Here is a 21,274-nt window from a genome sequence, read left to right on the forward strand (position 1 = left end):
AATTAGCAAATATGCCTCATGCAAAGAACAGTCCTTTTCTTTGAGTACCACACCTTAGGAAATATGTCACTGACTTAGGACTTCTGTACCGTGGAGTGTCCAAGAAGCTGAAATGAATTTATTTAGGGAAGCTTAAAGGGAAATTATTAAAAGAGATATAAAAAAATGACAATTTGATTGAGTAAATAAGGAGAATTGTTACATTAGTTGATAATCAGAAGACACAGACTTAACATCACTGGCAGAAAAAGAGATGGAGGTAAAATACAAAAGTCCGCAGACACTGTGGTTGAAGTAAAAACACAACACTGGAGAAACTCTGCAGGTCAAACAGTGTACTTTATATAGAAAAGATAAAGATAAATTTTGTCATACCTTGATGAAGGGCTCAAGCCTGAAATGTTGGTTATGTATCTTTATTTTGTGATGTAAAGCAAGAGATGAGCAGGATAAATTGAACAGCTCTCTCAAGGAAATGGCAAACACAGTGGACTGAATAGTCTTGCGCTGATAGATTGTAAAATTTCATGCAATACAATTCTTGAGAAAAAAATATTGTAATTTTTGCTGCTCAGAGAACAAAAGGGTATCCTTCCAAAGTTCACTTTTTTCCTCCTCATCATCGAGATGATCTTAATCATATATTTCATGACTGTCCACAGGATTTTATTGTATGTAAATGTTAATTAAAAAACAGGTTTCAACAACGGCAGCTAACTGTCTAGTCACGTACCTGCACCTCAATTTGAAGTTCTTTGTCCAGTAATGCCCTTTTCTTGAGGATCTCAGCCTTCAATTGTTCTTTGTGTTTGAACAACAGCGCTGATAACTTAGTGGCATTCTGTTTACTGCGCTTCTGCTCCACATTTTCATCTCGCTTTCTCTTCTTGGCTGCTTGCTTTTCTTCCTTATCAATTTTATCCAGAATATACTTCATAACCTGATTACACACAATCATTCTGGATTCAATGAGAAAAGGGGAAAAAAAAGAAAAATTGATTGCTAATGCACTTCCTAGTTCCATCAAATAAGAGATCACAGAAATAAAATCCCTCGTAATAAATTCTTCCTTCAACACAAACTATTTCAAGCTGAAGGACAAATTCAAGTAACAGCACTGTGGATGAACATATTCTGCCAAGATCATATATTGATTAAGCTCCTTCTTCAGACATATCACTGCAGTGAATCCAATGTGGTTTATGGTGTGAAAAATAAAAATTAAAAAAAAAAATTAATTGAACCAACAGGAAAATGATATTGCACATCTCAATTTGAAAGGCTCATTCAAAGTATACTTTAAAAAAATCTCACCAAGTTTGGGAATAGAATTTCAAAAAGGAAATGGATTCATTTGAATTGATGCCCAGTTTCAAAGGAATTAAATTGTATATTCCTTTTAAAGTTATCTCTTTAAAAGCATCAGATAACCACAACTTCAAAAGAGATTTGCATTTTATGAAATACCCTTCAATATCTTAATTCTACCCAAAGGAGTATTGAATTGGTTGCTGTGAAAAACCAATGATGTCAATAGTCTTGAATCTACCAACTTGTATGAGTGTTGCCCAAGGTAAAAAATAAGTTGTAAGATCAAGTGTGATTCCACTTTAAAGTTTACATTGACACTCTTATCATAATGCTGAGTGAGCATCCTACCAGGTTGGAGGTACCACATTCAATTAGATGTTAAACTAAAACAGCAAGGTGAATGCAAAGGAAATCTTACACCACAAGAGAAGAGAAGGGAACTATATTTGTTGCCTCATCTATCCCTCAAGCATCACCAAATGATTTTTTGGTCATTTTAACCTTGCTACTTATGGGAACTTGCTACACCTACAAAGAGATAGAGAATAATATGGTACTCCAAAATGTAAACGATGGTACAAATGCTTTGATATGAGATTTTCAGGCAGACACCAAAATTGGTGTTGAATATTAAACAATCAAAAATTTTCTAATTTGGAATACAAAAATATATTCAATAATACAAATGAGGGAAACACAATGGTGTCATGCATTCTCAGGATTGCAATAATATTGTGACGGCCAACTTAGATTTTATATGCACTCACATGTAATACACAGCAAAGCTGGAATCCTTATCACCACAAGATAAAAATGACTGATAATTACTAAAAATATATTTTAGTGATGTAAATAAAACAAAAAAAGTTAGCAAAACAATGATCTCTTAAGAAGAAAATATTTCTCAGTTATGGTTGACATGGGGGGGATCACAAATGATAAATTATTGCAAGCAAATACAAAGGATTATGATGACTAATTTTGTTGAATTGAGAAGTGGGACAATTAAGATATCAGGTTGGAGCCAAGTTTCTCATTTACAAATGCTTTCCATTTCACAAGCAAACATCACTGAAGTCCAAATAGTGTCCAGGACAAACCATTTTATCTTGGGTAAACTATTTTATTCTGTTCTATCTCATTGGTTTCTTTAGCAGTTGAAAGTTTTAGATAAAAGATGAGATCAATGGGTTCTTGATTAGCCAAGGAATCAAAGCTTATGGGGAGAAGGTCGAGCAATGGGGCTGAGTGGGGAAAATGGGTCAATTTGTGATTGGTGGGGGGGGGGGGGGGGCTGACTTGATGGGCTGTATAGCCTATTTGTGCTCCTATGTCTTATGGCCAAATATTTAGATAAATGAAGAACCAGCTTCCCCATTCTAAATGTCTTTTGTTAATTAAACTGCAAAGAAGGAATGAAATGAAGGAAGATAAATTCAAAGTGACTTATTTTAAGAAAATGAACTGGAGGATAGTATCATTTTTGTAAAAATGATTTTTTTTTTTAACACACCATAAACCACATTGACCATGATACATACATTTTCCTTTTCAAATATATACAGTGTCATTTTCTCCCCCCCCTCCTCCCATCCCACCCTCCCTACCTCCCCCTCCATCCATTTAAAGTACAAAATCTAAGATACATTAAACCAGTCAAACAATGTTGTCATTCAATAAAAATAAACAAGAAATTCCACTGAGTCAATTCTTTTCATTTCCTTCTCCTTTCGTTAATTTAGGTAGTGAATGTGCCCGGTAGGTTTTCTCTATTGTGTTTCATGTAAGGCTCCCATACTTGTTCAAATATTGCAATATTATTTCTTAAACTATATGTTATTTTTTCTAATAGAATACATTTATTCATTTCTATATACCATTGTTGTATTTTCAAATTATCTTCCAATTTCCAGGTTGACATAATACATTTTTTTGCTACGGCTAGAGCTATCTTAACAAATCTTTTTTGTGCACCATCCAAATCAATTCCAAATTCTTTGTTTTTTATGTTACTTAGGAGGAAGATCTCTGGATTTTTTGGTATATTGTTTTCTGTAATTTTATTTAATATTTGGTTTAGATCTTCCCAAAATTTTTCTACTTTCTCACATGTCCAGATTGCATGAATTGTTGTTCCCATTTCTTTTTTACATCGAAAACATCTATCAGATACTGTTGGGTCCCATTTATTTAACTTTTGAGGTGTAATGTATAGCCTGTGTATCCAGTTATATTGTATCATACGTAACCTCGTATTTATTGTATTTCTCATCGTTCCAGAACATAATTTCTCCCATGTTTCCTTTTCTATCTTTATATTTAAATCTTGTTCCCATTTTTGTTTAGTTTTACCATTTGTTTCCTCATTCTCCTTTTCTTGCAGTTTAATATACATATTTGTTATAAATCTTTTGATTATCATTGTATCTGTAATCACATATTCAAAGTTACTTCCCTCTGGTAACCTCAGACTGCTTCCCAATTTGTCCTTCAAGTAGGATCTCAATTGGTAATATGCCAGCACTGTATCTTGAGTTATACTGTATTTATCTTTCATTTGTTCAAAGGATAATAATCTATTTCCTGAAAAACAATTTTCTATTCTTTTGATGATGATATTGGAATCATTGATTCTACTGAATTCTAAACTATATTTATGTATACGTTCATAAGTTTAATTCTCTTTAAGCTAATACCGTACCTCTGGTTTTCTTCCCGCTCAGCAGGTGACATCATCCGACTCTTTGCCTTTAAGTGTTCAATTACCGCATTTTGTTTCATTACCACCTTAATAAAAACAAAAAGTTAAACATGAAAGATATTAGGAAGAAACACTAAATATCTTCAAGCTTTAAACAAATGGGATGGCATCAACAAATCCCTAGATAAAATGTCTGATTCATGATAGTCATGGGTGGCTCATCATTGATGGGGATGAGGGAGATGGTGAAGGAATGAACCAGAGAGTGGAGAAGGATGAAACATTTAAGTGAGAAAAAAGGGCAAAGGTGGAGGAGGGTGGGAAAGTGGGAATGCTGGCAGTAAGGACAGAATGAGAGAAACAACTTGCATTTTGCCTACTTGGGAGCAACTGTTCTTTTAATCTATTTACTGCTTTAATTGCTAGTTGTACAGTGTAGCATATAACTAGCTGTTATCAATATTCAAGTCTGTAATTTGTTTAGCTGTGTTATTCCAGACAAATTCAATAAATAATTTTCAGACAATCATGTAGTTTGTTTAAATTTATTACTTTAACTAGTAGGAATCAGTGAACGAAACCAGATGAAGGCTTCTAATCATTTGGCTATTTGGTATAAAAACCATGAGCAGTTAAGACTCCATTCTTTTTTTCTTTGGCTTGGCTTCGCGGACAAAGATTTATGGAGTGGGTAAATGTCCACGTCAGCTGCAGGCTCGTTTGTGGCTGACAAGTCCGATTATGGGACAGGCAGACACGGTTGCAGCGATTGCAGGGGAAAATTGGTTGGTTGGGATTGGGTGTTGGGTTTTTCCTTCTTTGTCTTTTGTCAGTGAGGTGGGCTCTGCGGTCTTCTTCAAAGGAGGTTGCTGCCCGCCGAACTGTGAGGCGCCAAGATGCACGGTTTGAGGCGATATTAGCCCACTGGCGGTGGTCAATGTGGCAGGCACCAAGAGATTTCTTTAGGCAGTCCTTGTACCTCTTCTTTGGTGTACCTCTGTCATGGTGGCCAGTGGAGAGCTCGCCACATAACACGATCTTGGGAAGGCAATGGTCCTCCATTCTGGAGACGTGACCCACCCAGCGCAGCTGGATCTTCAGCAGCGTGGAGTCGATGCTGTCGGCCTCTGCCATCTCGAGTACTTCGACGTTAGGGATGAAGGTGCTCCAATGAATGTTGAGGATGGAGCGGAGACAACGCTGGTGGAAGCGTTCTAGGAGCCGTAGGTGATGCCGGTAGAGGACCCATGATTCGGAGCCGAACAGGAGTGTGGGTATGACAACGGCTCTGTATACGCTTATCTTTGTGAGGTTTTTCAGTTGGTTGTTTTTCCAGACTCTTTTGTGTAGTCTTCCAAAGGCACTATTTGCCTTGGCGAGTCTGTTGTCTATCTCGTTGTCGATCCTTGCATCTGATGAAATGGTGCAGCCGAGATAGGTAAACTGGTTGACCGTTTTGAGTTTTGTGTGCCCGATGGAGATGGGGGGGGCTGGTAGTCATGGTGGGGAGCTGGCTGATGGAGGACCTGTTTTCTTCAGGCTGACTTCCAGGCCAAACATTTTGGCAGTTTCCGCAAAACAGGACGTCAAGCGCTGAAGAGCTGGCTCTGAACGGGCAACTAAAGCGGCATCGTCTGCAAAGAGTAGTTCACGGATTCCATTAGAAAATCTACAAACAGCAAGATTAAGAGAACTGCCATTGTTGCGCAAGATTCAATTTAAGAACTGGACGAAAATTACAACAAGACCTGTTATCCAGAATTCAAGCAACCAGGAAAACAAATAGATAAAAAATACACATTTAAACATTGACGCCCCCCTTCGTGGTCAGCTCGCCAATCAGGCGACACAATCTCAAGCAACCAAAAAATGTACCTCCCTGGCATCTACCAATCTCCATAGCTGCCGTATCCCAGGGGATTGACTGTATTCCCATCTGAAGTGCTCATAAAAAGCTGTGTTATCATATGACTAGACTAATTTTTAATGATCGATATGCAATTCAGTTCCTTAAAAGTACCTGTGTTTAAAAGGTTTCAGACGAGGGTGCAAAACAACTAGCAAAACTGCATCTTGACAACTAGAATTTTTGTCGCATCAGTTTCCCAATCCACCGCACTTACAGAAAACCAAAGTCAGAACAAAACTCCTGCTGCTGTGTGTTTCCCAACTGCTGTGGTGAAAAGTGAAGAGAACCATGTTGAGTGGAATTCTGTTCAGATGATGAGCATTCCTGATTTAAAAGTCGCACATTCCACATCAATTGCCAAAACATTTGGTGATGTTTACATGGAAAGACTTACAGAATGGAGGAAACCATATTGCTCGGCAATAATTATTACCTGCTTCTGAATAATTTCATTTTGGCTCGTGGTCTGCAGCGCGTGTTCCCGTTTGGCCTCGATCTGCAGTTGCTTCTTCTGTTGTTGCTGTTCACGGATCTGCTGGATTCGCTGGAGTTGCTCTTGAACACTGGCGGCTTGGACACTGACCACATTTTGGATCTGCTGAGCTGGAGTCAGACCTGGCTGCTGAACTTGAACGGGGACCTGAAGTTTGATGCTTTGTGGAACCACACCCAGAGGAACCTGAGGCAGAGTCCGCGTTTCAGTTGCTGCCGGAGTCGTAACTCGGGGTTGAAGAGAAATTGGTGGGACAATTGTCTGAACCTGGGGTTGTGGTTGCTGGGACTGCAGCTGAGGCCAAGGTGGAGATTGTACAGTTGGCTGATTCTCAGTCTGCATTGATGGAACTTGAGCTGGTGCCTTGTCAGCGGGTTGGACTTGCGCTGGCTGTGTTTGGGCAGGTTGCGTGGAGGATGGTTGTTGAGAGGCAGCTGATGTCTGAATTGGAGAAGGTGGCGTAGGTTGGGATGGTGATCGAGCTGGAGATTGTATTTGCTGTACATTGGTTTGTACAGATTTCTGTTCAATTGCAGCTGCAGAACGAGAACAAACATATACAACATCTCAAAAATGTATCCATACCTCAAAAGAAATATGGCAATTATGCAAAAGCAAAATGTTTCCATGATGTAGTAAATTCCAGTGTTATTGGTATCATGATTTTGAGGTGAATTACTCAGTGAATTAAATTATTTAAGATTATACAAATTTTGTACAAAATGAATGACAGCATGATCATGCAGTAATATTCTGGTACTGGGGGATGCAAACTTTGTTGAAGGCCAAGTTTCACTAATTACAAGTTTCATCGAAATCTGTACCTCCAGGAAAGCATTCAGAAAGTGACTTTTTGAAAATTCCAGAACAGTTCATGATCTACATCTTTTACTTGGGGTTAACAGTAGGGGAAAATACATGAGACTGACATAAATGTATTACCTGGTGCTATTGTTGTTGTAGTGGCCACTGTGGTTGTAGCAGCTGATGCTGTTACGGTGGGCAAAGGTGTGAAAAGGAACCTCTGAATAGTTCCACTTGGCATGGCTGCCTGCATCAACTGTTGCCCTGGCCCAGGGATAACTGATACTCCTTGTGGGATAAGCTGAAGCTGTCCAGTTGTTTGCCCCTGCCCTTGAATAACTACAGTCAATCCTTGACCTCCACTCTGCAATAACAGGAGCAGTGTCATTTGCAATTAGAACAGTCTGGTAACATTTTCACATTCAGAATAAATTATAATCATCAATAGAACATGTACAGTTACTGAAAAACACAAAAGTGCTGAAGGAACCTAGCAGGTCATGCATCCTAAGTAAAAGGCAAACAATGTTCTGGGCCTGTGCACTAGGAGCGTTGAAAAATCAGGTAGACGACTAAATAAAAAGATGGGGGTACAAATACAGGCTAACAGCTAGAGTGGATTCAAGTGGGAGGCAGAAAAGTGATAAAGGGTGAGGGCTAAGAAAGACAGCTTTCTGATAGGAGACGGGGCAGGGAGCTGGAGAACGGGTGACAGAGGGATAAAGGAAGAGAGTGGGGAGGGGTTTAACAGAAATTGAAGGTCGACATTGAAGCAGACTGGTTGGAGAATGCCAAGGTGGAATACATGGTGTTATTCCTCCAATTTGTGGGTGGCCTTAACTTGCAGTACATTACGCCATGGACAGACACGTCAGTGTGGGCATGGAGTATGGAACTGAAGTAGCTGGCCACTGGGAAATTTTTGCTGTTGCAGCAGCAGGTGCTCAACAAAGCAATCTCTCAGTCTGGGCCCGGTCTCTCCCACATAGCGGAGGCCGCATCAGGAGCACCATATACAGTAAAAGATCCCATACAGATTCCTAAGTGAAGTGAGGCTTCACTGGAAGGATTGTTTGAGGCCCCAAATGGCAGTGAGGGAGAAAGTATAAAAGTGCAAGTCCAAGGGCTACACCGATTGCAGTCATAGGGATAGGTATCTGGGGATCAATTGGTGGGAAGGGATGAGTGAATGAGGGAATCACAGAGGGAGCGGCCTTAATAGAAAGTGGAGAGGGGAGGGTAGGGGAAGATGTGTCTGATGGTGGGATCCTGTTTTATCATTCATATACCTGTCACTGCTACATGTGTCCTCTCACCTGTTTGAGCAAAGAAGATAGTTTGGCCACTCCTAGGTCACTTCAAATAAATTTAACAAATAATCACAAACAAATTTTCCTTCCAATCAGAAAATATAGGGCAGCTACTTACCTTCTTGATTTAAGGATTGCCATTTTCGAATTAAAATAAATTTCTGACATTACATGGGGTAAAATTCCTCTATTACCTGTCCTTGAGTGAGTTGCGTGAGCTGTGCCATTGTTAATCGGACCTGTCCCTGCTGTGGCCTTTGGGTTGGCTGCTGGCCTTGTGGCGTGGCAGGCCGACTTTGGATAGGCTGAACGGGCGTGCTTGGAGCAGTAACCATCTTCTGGGTAGAATTTTGAACCAATGTACCCGCACTTGACACCGTTGTTACCGCCTGCCTGCGAATAATCTGGGTCACCACCTGTTGGTTTTGAGCTAGAACACAAATGGATAGATTCATGTCCATTGTGACTCAGACAGCAGTTTTCATAGTAACTTTCTAATCCTCTGCCCCAGATATTGGAAGGTTTTATCATTTTAAACAGACCGTACAAAATCTAATTTATCTTTGAATTCAAGTTATAAGCACTCAACCTTAGTATTTCCAGTAAACGAATGTATCACATCCAATTCAAGAAGAAGACAGTGATTAAATGCAAGAGAAAATACAAGGGGAATTAATCCAAGATAACTCATTCACAGTTGTATTCAAAGTTAATAAATTCATGAAGGGCTGAGCAACTAACTTTTGCATTTCATAATTCTGATGTGGTGGTTAATGGCTCTTCTACAGATCACCAAAGAGTGTGGCTGAGCACACAATTTACACAAAACAAAACAATACAATAGTAGGACCATCACCCACATCTACAACTGAAATAAAAAAAAATACTGCACACATGTTGAGATTCTTCATTAAAGGTTCATTTGTCAAAATTTTTTTTGAAAAATTGCTTTAATAGCTCGTGAAACATGCAAACCCGACTTAAGACCAATCCAAATTATGACCAATCCTTCGGTCCCAATTACAGTCATAAATTGGGGATGACCTGTACTTCAATTATGAAATGGGTAGTGGGGGGGTCAGGGTTAGGTATCTGTAACAGGAAAGTGTGCTAGTACCAGTAATAGAGAAGGTAGATCGGATTTGACCAGGTGTATTTATTTTTTTTATAAACCAGGCTTAATTGTGGACCTGGGGAGAACGGGGAGCAGAAGCACAGTGCTCCTCTGCGGCGTTCTACCACCCAGTCCTACAACCAATGGCTCCGTACAGGCTTTAAATGTCCTGTAAAAGGAACCAACGGTGTTTTAAAATTATGTAACCGCGGTTTCTAGGCCCAAGACGGCAATGCCTGCGCTGGCAGCAGATTTGAGGGGTTGCAGACTCTGGGGAAGCCAAGGACTGGTGAAGGGCACCAGAAAACAGGGAGAACACCCCCCCAACCCCCTACTTTGGGTAGGAAAAGCAGAGGATACGACCCTACAGGATGGTGACCAAGGCAGACCAGTGAGGGGCACTGTGGCTGAAAAACAGCTCTGCTGTCAGTGACGAGGCAAGGAACCCACGCAGGCTGCAGGCAACTTTCGGACAAAGGACTCACACCAGGCTGCAGACTGCTGTGGACTAGCTGAAAGGGTACTAGATATCGAAACAAGAATGCTAGAGGGTGCTGAGGGCTGGAGGGGATCCCATGGGGCCTTGGGCACTAAAGGCTTCCTTATCATCCTGGAGGTTTGAATCTAGAGTTCAGGTTGCCGATCGCTTGGATTGATGTCTGTGTGGCTGCAGAAGTTACGCAAATGCTCAAGTCAAACTCATGGGCAACGTTTTGCTTCTTTTTCTCTGACTGTAAGGGGCGTTGGGCAATTTCTGCTAATAGCAAATCTTGAGGCAGACGATAAAATTTCATGTACTATTACATCTGTTTTAGTACATGACAATAAAATAATCTTGAGTGATCTGGTTTGGTTGTCCAATCAAGTGAGTCAAGAATATTGTTACTGAAGTATTTCTCATTGCTCAAATATTGTCATAAAGCTATCGTTAATAATTTCATGCATTCTTCATGTAAATGCGATAACAGACTAACAAGCATAAGTGCATTCTGTCTGAAATCGCTACATTCCTCTAGTTCTGGACAGAGGAACTTTGGATGAATTCACATGGCTGCATCACTTGTTCTGAATGCCAGACAGCAGAACCATCTATGAAATAGATTTACCCTTTTTGCAAGTAGAAATTAAGCTTTCTGATGAGGATTTGCTTCAGATTGATTTCGTATGGGAGTATTGGCTGTGTAAAATAAAATGAAGAACTAGATTTAAAAGTCTCCAGTGCGTGCTGCTGATTGGCACATTCCAAGGTGCAGGAGTACATGTTGAGGGATGCACCGAGCTCAGTGCATGTAGGCTTTGTCAGGAGGGATCACCGTTCAGGTTGCTGCCATCAGTGAACATTGAGGTCCTTGCTCTGGGTGACAGCCTCTCAGATGCAGAATGGGTGTATTATTTATTGCAGGAACATGAGTAGTGTAACACATTGTAAGAGAATGTATTGAAATGATTATACAATAAATGGAGAGAAGGATGTATACCAATTTATGTATATTAAGTGAAATGTAAAATAACATCTTTGAAATAAAAATAAATATGACTATGCCCGTATCAAAGGTGGAAAGCACAAATGGATTAGTTGATGTAGCAAATAGCAATCTGGGAAAAACAAAAGATGAACCTACTCGCTGGGAGTATACCTTGTTGTACCATCAGAGGTGTTCGTATTATTGTTTTCCCAATTGTTGCTGCTTGTTGAAATGGTGTCCTTATAACTGTAACACCAGGGCGTATCTGCGTTGTTCCTCCGGTTGTGAGAACCTGGCAGAAAACAGCAAATAATTTTAATTACCAAATGGCAATCCACATGCCAAAGTACAATATTATCAGAGATAACAAAAACACCTGAATGCATGAAGGTATTTCCCAACAAAACAAATTCATCATATCCAGACAGCTCTGATACAATTAATAGTATTTCACCCAGCAAATTCAAATTAACTCACACTATTTGATGAACAGGCTGCATAATCTGTAAAGTCAAATTAAATTTAAACTACCCAAGGAACATCCAAAAAGACAATATGACGCAAGAACCACCTTCAGTTATTTATGTGCCTGCATTAAACCAGTTGCATGTTGCTGAAGTGTGTTCAGACTAAGAACAAATAATTATACAATCATTTGGTGCATCATGGGTGCTTTGAGTTTCTATTTATTCATAAGATGTAAATCTCATTGGCAAATACAGCATTTATTGCTTTCCCTCATTGCCAATGAAATGCAGCAGGTATGGTCAAAAATTACTGAGAGTGTACCAGGATTTCAGATCAATGCAGAAATGGCAAGACATGTCCAGGAAAGGATAGCGTGAAACTCTGAAGTGAGTTGAAGGTAATGCCTATTACATCTGTTCTTATGTGTAACAGAACTTCTGTAACTGCAAGTAAATTAGAGTTTTTAAAATGTCAAATTACTTTTACTGCATACATTTGAATTAGTTTCTCAGAACATAGCACAGGACAGGCCCTCGATGTACTGACCTATGTATTGATTTTTTAAAAAATTATACCCTCCCTTCCCCTTAACCCTCTATTTTTCTTCCATCCATGTGCCTGTCTAGAAGTCTCTTAGATGCCCTAATGTTTCAGCTTCCTCCACTATCCCTGGCAAGGCATTCCAGGCAACCACAACCCTCTGTGTAAAAAAAACTTCAACCTAAACTTCCTTCCCTTTGTACTCATATCCTTTGGTGTTTGTTATTCCTGCCCTAGGAAACAGGCACTGGCTATTCCCCTCTCTATGCCTCTCATAATCTTGTAGACCTCTATCAAGTCTCCTCTCATCCTTCTATATGCCAAAGAGGAAGTCCCAGCTCTACTAACCTTACCTCAAGATTTATTTTCCAATCCAGGCAACATCCTGGTAAATCTCATCACCTTCTCCAAAGCTTCCACATCCTTCCTGTAATGAGGTGACCAGAACTGAACACAATACTCTAAGTGTGGTCTCACCAGAGATTTCTAGAGTTGTAACACAACTTCTCTACTCTTGAATTCAATGAATTCCAGCATCCCATAGGCTTTCTGAACTCTCCTATCAACCTGTGCGGCAAACTTGAGGCATGTATGGATTTGGACCCCCCATGGTCCCTCTGTTCATCCACACTCTTAAGTAACCATCCATTAACCCTGTACTCAGCCTTCTGGTTTGTCCTTCCAAAATGCATCAATGTTCAAGTTTGCAAGCAATTTGCAGGTTAAGTAAGGTTGCGGAGAAGTGCAGCAATGCAGAAGGAAGATCCACTCTAAAATATGAGTAAAGAAAAAAATAAGTACCTGTACCTGTTGAGTTGATGTCGTTGTACCTGGTGCATTCTGTCGCAGAGTTACTGTGCCAGTTCTTGGTTGGAATGAAGTAAAAGTTTGCTGATTTGAAGTAGTGCCTGATGGAATGATTCCCAAAACTTTCTGCTGCACCTGAACTACACCTACAAAAATAAGACAGGAAACTCAACGTTCAAGTACAATCAATACCTGTGCATTAGTCGATAATCAATGGTTAGCCAAATAGTTCCAAGTTCAATTGTTTAGATTGTTCTACAGGACAAAGAGTTAATGTGAAAATTATGTTCATACATCTTGAGTCTAACATATGCTGTGGTGTAGTTATGAGAAGCTATTTGTTACAGAGTGGTTGAGTGCTTGAACCAGTGTGACCTGATCAGAGGGAGCCAACATGGATTTATAAAGTACTTCAGATGAAAGAGCAATGTCTGTTCTTTCATTATTTCCAATATTTGCAATTTTATGAATTTATGCAAAATTAGCTATAGTTAACAGTTGTCATTAAGAAAGTGGCTATGAATTTTACTTGCAGGGAGAAAGAATTTAAATCGGGCTCCACAATGGAAACTGTTTGCTAAAATTACTTGTGCATGGAATTGCAGACAACCTTTACCATGCTGTCCAGGTGAAGGAATAGAAAGGAATAGAAAGCTTAAGTTCACTGACGCCGTCAGTAAAGCAGCACTTATATGGAGATGCCTGCACTATTCACCATCTGAACATTCCAAGAATCAATTCCTTTCTCATTCATAAAGTCAATAGGTTATCACATTGTTGGATTAGTCATTTGAAAGAAGATGATTGTTATTTTTTTCTATCTTGCTATATCCACATGGAGCAGAACAGGGCATTTGTGGCACATTGTAAAACAACGATCTATTGCTATGACCCGTCACCATTGAATGCCTGAGAAAAAAAACTGAATCCACAAAGGTTCTGCTGTCACCTTCACAGTTACATATAAAACAGTGCTTCAAATGCAAAGAGATACATTCAAAGAGCAAACATATCTCTGAGAGAGTCAGGGGAAATGGAACCCTCTCACAAAGGACTTGTTCAAGTCCAGGCAAGTTTTATATTACCTCTGGGTTCTGTGTGAATTATAGGCATTACATAGCAGTGCCCTTTACTGAAATTCTCACTATTGTAATTCTCTTTTGTAGTGTTGTTGACCTTGTTACATAATGATGAGAACTAGCAGGTATAAACTGGTTGTTTCTATTCACCTGCATGCTGCAAGTATGTCTTAAATTTTACAGCGAGTGGCAAGCCTGTAATTTACAGGTCTTTCCTAAATTCTCTCCGTAGCTACCTTGAACCGCTGTAGTATTTGTGGTGAAAGTAGTCCACAGTGCATTGCATAGTGTTCCAAAGTTAGACCCATGCTGATGAAGGAATGAGGAGATACTCCTGATCAGGATAGTTTGTCACTCTTGCTTTTCTTGAGGTCAAGCCAACACAGTTCCAGACCCCATTACAGACTTGGCCCGCATCTGAACAGAAGAAACTTGTTCCAAGAGATGATAAAAAGTTATCTCCCTTTGACTGTGAAGGTGTAACAGAATTGGTATGGCTTCAAGGCATCCTGGAAAATCTGAGAGCCAGTTGAATCCCAAAATACAGGATATTTAATCTACATGTAGTTATGGTCATTGTTTGCCCAATTCAATTAAGTTTCTGATCAATGGTGACATCCAAAACATTGACGGTAGATATCTTAATGATGAATATGCCATTAAATATCAGGGAATTATACCTGGACGTTCAATTGTGAACTGTAAAATGTTCGTAGCACATTTTCATTTATTGCCAAAGACTGAAGTTTAGACACAAGATAATACTGTACTGGTACAATGATGAAACCATGCATGGAATATTGCACACTGTCTTAATTCCTTTATATACTGGCACAAGAGTCAGTCCAAAAGCACTTCTCCAGACTAATTCCTGGGATGAAAGGGTTGTCTTAAAGTGAATAGTTACAGAAATTACATCTGCATTCTTTAAAAGCATGAAGGGTGATCTTATTGAAATCAGGGGGAATGACAGGCCAGATGTTATGATATTTTCACCAGTATTGGAATCACATACGAGGAGTCAATTTTTTTTCTGGACAATTGGGGTTACCAAGAGAGTTCACATAAATAATTGTTGCTGTCAGAGGTTGTATAATTCAGCAAGTTTCACACCAAGTTCAGCTTATGAAGTTTATTTTTTTAAAAAAAAGAGAAAATGAAGGTCGTGCCATAACCAACATATTTAAAAAAAGGATTTTGCAGCCACAGTTCTATCCACACAGACACCAGTGCAACAGTTTAATGTCACATTAATAGACTCCACCCTACCTCCTTGAGTGGTTGGCACATTTACGGTGAGGATTTTGCTGTTTGCAGGAAGTGGAAGCTTGGCAGTTATCACCTTACCGGTCATGGTTACTGGACTTCCTGTAATCTGGAACGTTTGACCTGTGGTGGCAATTGTACCTGTGGTGGCAACTGTGCTGGTGGCTGGTGGCAAAATGGACAACCGAATAAATAAAACAAAGACCTATTTGCAATCATATATAGAATAAGAGTTGTTTTTAAAGAAACTGCTGGATCTGCTGTTAAAACTAAATACAAAGACAAAAATACGGAAAATAATCTTGAAACTACATGTTATTAAAAAAATTACCAGTAATATGTTTGTCTTTTTGTTTGAAGTAACCAAATGTACTGTTGAGTCTTATGAAGATAGATTTGTATCCATTTGGTAAGTGTATTAAAACTAATCTCTTGCAAAAATATGGACATTTTAAAATTCAGATTTAAAAAAAAAACTGAAAAAGTTCTTGCATTCTCCAACTGATGTCTAACATATTATGTACAGTTCAGGAACACTTGATGAACTTTATGCCTTTCCCACAAGAGGACATTGATTTGCCCTATGCTCTGTGACAAATGCCAAACATATAATGTGCAAAAATAAGAGCAAATAGTATACAACCAATCTGGCAGCTGTAACAGAGTGGGGGAAACAGTTTCCATAGCGGTCTGCAGCAGTAAACTCGGTGGGCAAAGGATCCATAAGGACAACGGCCAGCGAGCATGGTCTTGAAACAGACCACTGCAGGGCAATCCTGCATCATTCTAGCTGTCGTGCCTTGCACTCCAACAGGCTCAGTGGCGTGGGACCCAGAGGGAGACGTTTGTCCTGGGCAAGCACTCGCCTTAAAGTCCTTGCCCCGGCACATGGTGCCAAAAGCTGAAAAGCTACAAGGCACCGTGTTCATCTTCGCTTGCAAAGAGATGGGCCATGGATGAATCTTTCAATGCTCTACTCACATACCAGATGATACCCATTAAATTCAGCCAGCATTATTGATTCCATACACCATAATTTAATGACAAAGACAAAAATTGGCATTTTTTTTTCCCCAATTACTATTGTTAGGCAAATATAAGAAATTGATTCATGAATCAATCCAGCAGTATGAATTTGTTTGCGGAGAGATTAAAAACACTAAAGAAAACTGTCTACAATGGTCTAGAAATCTACGGCAAGAACCTTCTCTTTTTGTTGTCAGGCATCAATCATGCTGGATCTCTGCAATCTGTCACGCCAGTCAACTAACTGAGCAGCAAATACATTAAAAAAAAAATCTTCACATACAGCATATTGTGAAGCAAACAAAATCTTTTCATCAAATTATGCAAACTAAAAATGAGGAGAAAGCATGTTGAAGGTAGAAGTTGAAATACTGTTTAAATGTTTATATCATTTAGACTTTTGAAATGTTCATTTGAAGTTGGATTCATAATATATAAATAAAATTGGCTATTTAGGGCCAGATTGCCTATTAAGGAATGATAAAGGTTTAGTGCACCCTCAAAATACACTCAGTTCTTACTTAAGATACAATTTGCAGATATTTTTATACTAGGATCAAATAACAAGTAAAATAAATTCTTGTTTGTTCAATCCTTCATTTAATTGCAGGCAGCTACTGCAAATTTAAAACGCAAATTTCAAAGGTCTGCTGTTTCACTGACAACAACACAAGGATTTCCATATTGAAATCTTCACTTTTGTACAGGTACACAATCCTTTATCTGGAACCCTTGGGGGACAATGTGTTCCGAATTTTGGATTTTTCCAGATTTCGGAAAGCCAGATTTAAGCCCACCTGAATTGTGCTTCTGTATTTACCCCCACCCCCTTCCAGTTGCATTGCCGGTCTCCCCCCCTCGCCCGCCCGTCTTGCGCTGCCGGTCTCCCCCCTTGCCCACCCGACTCGCGCTGCCAGTCTCTCGCCCTCCCATCTCATGCTGCCATCTCTCTCCCCACTTGCTGGATTTTGGAGCATTCCAGATTTTAGATGTCTGGATAAAGGATTATGTACCTGAACAAGTAACAAAAAGGTTAGTGTTATTTTGACAAACACCAATATTTCACTATAATCACCATATCAAAAGCTAAAATGGAACACAAATTATTTAAATGAATCAAATCTGATATCTAGTTAGTTCTCAGATCAGGTGGTTTTCCTGATGAAGAACAACACAAGTTAACTGATTTTCCTCCCTATGATGTCACTAGACAAGAACAAACTTCCGCTGCAAGCATCTGATTAGTGACATTGAAATTGGAAACTGCTTGCACATTCAGGCACACTATGGATCACATTCCTTTGTCACTCACTTCCACAAATAGGAAGAAGTTTCAACCATCAAGACACAAACCTGTTCCACTTTGGCCCTGCTTGATCCAGGTAGCAAAACTCTGTTGAAAATTCTTGTTTGGCTGAAATGTCACTGTCGTTGGTGAACCCACTTTCGTGGTAAATACCACTTTTGTTCCTGGGGAGACCTGTCCTGCCAAGGAGCCTACCACTAACTTCTGGGGAGTGGCAATAGTGGTAGCAGTACTGTTAGTTGTTGAGGCAGGGGCAGCAGAATTAGGCGTGGCAGATAGTTTTTGTTGCTCAAGACGCTTCTGTTAAGGTATAATAAAAATTAAAAGCTTTCCAACAAGAATGAAATATTTCAAAACAAAACTAAAATACATGCTTGATAACATTCCAGTTTTTAGATCTATGGAAATATATTCCAGTGGTAGTATTCAATTCCTTTGATCGATTTATGTAAATCGATTCTACTTGAAGATATAAACCATGGAAATCTCAAATCTATTATCATTATCAATACTGCACAGAACATTTCCAAACAAATTTATGGTCATTGTAACTTAAATAATCTAACCATTCTTTTTTGAACCAGGGTACAGAAAGAACTGATCATTTGCAAATAATATCTAAATAAAATTGGCTATTTGGGGTGAGATAGTCTGCTAAGCAATGGTGAAAGCTCTGTACATTCTTAAAGTTCATTTCATTCTTAATTAAGAAACAATTTACAGTTATGTTCTTAAACCAGGATTGTCAGCTTTTGAAATTTTGACCCATCAATTTGAATTCTTACCAATCATTTAAAATCTATCCTGTTTAACTGTTTTTTTTATATATATTTTAGTACAATTTAAAATAAAAATCAGTAACAAAAGTAAATGATTACTTAACAGATAAAAACACATGAATTTTAGAAGACATTAAAAATGGCAGAGCCACTGGTAGTTTTCCCATGTGAGCATTTGATAACTTGCTGGAAATATTCAATGAAATTCCTGTGTGTATTGCAACGGACTTTTTTCATTTAAAAAAAAAGGATTATTTTGCAGCTAAATCGATAAAGGATCTCAGCATGCAGAATAATTGGAATGATAATATATCAATGCCAAAGTTAAGCAACTGGATAATTGTTGAAAACTAGCCACAAAAAACCTTTTAATTAAAATTAAAGTCAATCAAATAGTATTCTCAGGAAATTAGTATTCACTCTTTCATAACATCTTAAACTAAAAAGATACAACTTATTGTCACCTCATTACAAATGATGCAAAACTATCATTAACTGCCAGGTTTAAAAAAAGGAACTGAAAATTTAATAAATCAGCTTTGAGAGTGCAAAATATACAAGTTATAATGAGCAGACTGGGAGCAAAACATCACAGATCAACAGCTAGAAAACTCAAGTTGATGCATGTCTTCTGGATCTCTCAGCACACTGAATGCAACCCATTTTCAGTCAAGTTATTTTTATGGAATCAATAAATGCTCTGGAAATTTTACTGCAATTTTAAAAGATATAAATTTTATTTATAAATTTAATACCACAAAAGATTCACACATTTTACATTTTACAAGTGCATTTCAAATACATGTGGTATATAAAAAAATAAATGAGAGAGAAAGAACACCCCCATAAACTTCCCAACCTCCCCTTTAAGAACCAAAAAGAATGGGAGGAGTCACGTGATGGAGTAGTGGCCGGACGGTGAACTCCAGCCCTCTCCAGAAAAGTCGGGAAAAACAAGAGAAAACACAAAGGCACAGAAATAAAAGTTACAGAAAAGTGAGTATAAAGGTGGAAAGAAGATGGCGACAAAAAAAGAAAAGTCGAAAGCAACGGTAAGAAGAGAGGAAGAGAAGACAAAGGAGGAAAAAGGTGAAGGCCTTACCTGTCCGAAGAGGCCCGCTGCGGAGAGAGAAACCCGCTCCCTCAGGTCGGTAAATAATGGACTACAAAAATGGCTCGCAGAGCCGAGTAAAAATGCGCAACCGCGCATGCGCGAAGTTTCGCGCATGCGCGATGCGAATGAAAAAAAACACACCGACGGGAGGGGGGACCAGCTGGGGAGTCGATCTCCACAGCCGGCAACGACAGCTGCAGAACACCTGCAGCAAGAAGAGACCACAGAAGACAATAGAAACAAGAAAGAAGAGGAGGAAAGGGCAACAAAGAAACAACAGATGGTCAACCCAGAGGAAGAAGAAGAGGAAGAGTATGGTGAAATAGAAGAAGAAAAGAAAGGCAAGGTAAAGGATATACTTGCTCTTATTAAAGGATACATGGAGTCATTTAAAGAATGGCAAACACAGGAATTTAAGGATTTAAGAAAAAGAATAAACAACACAGAAGAGAAAATAAATAAAATGGAGATGACCTTAACAGAAATGGGAAAGAAAATGGACAAGATGGAAGAGCGGGCAGTAGCAGCAGAAATGGAGGTAGAAGACTTAAAAAAGAAATTGGAGAAATCTAATAAAAAAACTAAAGAGACACAAGAACTACTAGCTCAAAAAATAGATACAATGGAAAACCATAACAGAAGAAATAACATAAAGATAGTGGGCCTTAAGGAAGATGAAGAAGGCAAGAATATGAGGGAGTTTATAAAAGAGTGGATCCCTAAGACCCTAGGATGTCCAGAACTACAGCAAGAATTGGAAATAGAAAGGGCACATAGAGTATTGGCCTCTAAACCACAACCACAACAAAAACCAAGATCTATTGTAGTAAAATTCCTAAGATATACTACAAGAGAAAAGGTACTGGAGAAGACAATGGAAAAAGTAAGAGAGGGCAACAAACCACTGGAGTATAAAGGGCAAAAAATCTTCATTTATCCAGATATAAGTTTTGAACTCCTAAAGAAGAGAAAAGAGTTCAATACAGCAAAGGCGATTTTATGGAAGAAAGGGTATAAATTTATACTAAAGCATCCAGCGGTATTGAAAATATTTATTCCAGGACAACAAAACAGACTATTCTCGGATCCAGAAGAAGCACAAAAATTTGCAGAACAATTACAAAAATAGATTGAGGGAGGAAGACGGGTAATGAGAGTTAAAATGATCACGATTGATATGTATGTGGGTAAAGACAAAAATAGACTGAGGGATGAAGACGGGTAATGAGAGTAAAAATGATCACGATTGATATGTATGCGGGTAAAGAGGTATAAGAGTGAATAGAGACAATGAGCATACATGAATGTATCTGTACTTAGAGGAAAATATAGATAGTATAGACAAGAATTAATAAGGGAAGGTAATGGAATAGAGAGAATAAGGAGGGAATTAAAAGAGTGACCTTTGTGACATATGAAAAGTGAAATCTTTTCTGGGGGAGGCGGGGTGGGGGGAAATAGCGGTCACTGCAAAATCAGTTGACGCTTGCGAGTGGATTCGCAAATCCAAATGGAGAGGGGAGATGTGGTTGTCCGACAAGGGATAAAGGACAACTCAGGAGGTGAAGGGGAGATTGGGGATAAATAAGATAGAAATAGGAGAATAAGGAAAATGTTGGATGTTGTAGGAATGTTGTCTTATAAAGAGTTGAAAATAAGAAAACAGAAATGGAAAAGGAGGAAAGGTAATGATGGAAAAACGGAAAGAGAAGATAAACAAAATATAAAAGGGCTACGCTGAACTATATGTCTTTAAATATTAATGGAATACATAACCAAAT

At 38.8% G+C, this 21,274-nt stretch overlaps 1 protein-coding gene across 1 annotated transcript in view; it reads right to left on the reverse strand.

Moving 5' to 3' along the window:
- Positions 1–21,274, reverse strand: part of bptf (bromodomain PHD finger transcription factor) — a 163,588-nt gene that overhangs the window by 22,829 nt on the left and 119,485 nt on the right. The window contains exons 18-26 of the mRNA XM_069929749.1: positions 17,648–17,900; positions 15,272–15,433; positions 12,924–13,069; positions 11,280–11,400; positions 8,723–8,958; positions 7,357–7,582; positions 6,355–6,950; positions 4,013–4,098; positions 734–959 (exon numbers count right to left, since the gene is read on the reverse strand). Coding sequence (XP_069785850.1) covers positions 734–959; positions 4,013–4,098; positions 6,355–6,950; positions 7,357–7,582; positions 8,723–8,958; positions 11,280–11,400; positions 12,924–13,069; positions 15,272–15,433; positions 17,648–17,900 — 2,052 coding nt within the window. The remainder of the gene's footprint in view (positions 1–733; positions 960–4,012; positions 4,099–6,354; positions 6,951–7,356; positions 7,583–8,722; positions 8,959–11,279; positions 11,401–12,923; positions 13,070–15,271; positions 15,434–17,647; positions 17,901–21,274) is intronic.

The sequence above is a fragment of the Narcine bancroftii genome, chromosome 3, assembly GCF_036971445.1.
Source record: "Narcine bancroftii isolate sNarBan1 chromosome 3, sNarBan1.hap1, whole genome shotgun sequence".
Lineage (NCBI taxonomy): Eukaryota > Metazoa > Chordata > Chondrichthyes > Torpediniformes > Narcinidae > Narcine > Narcine bancroftii.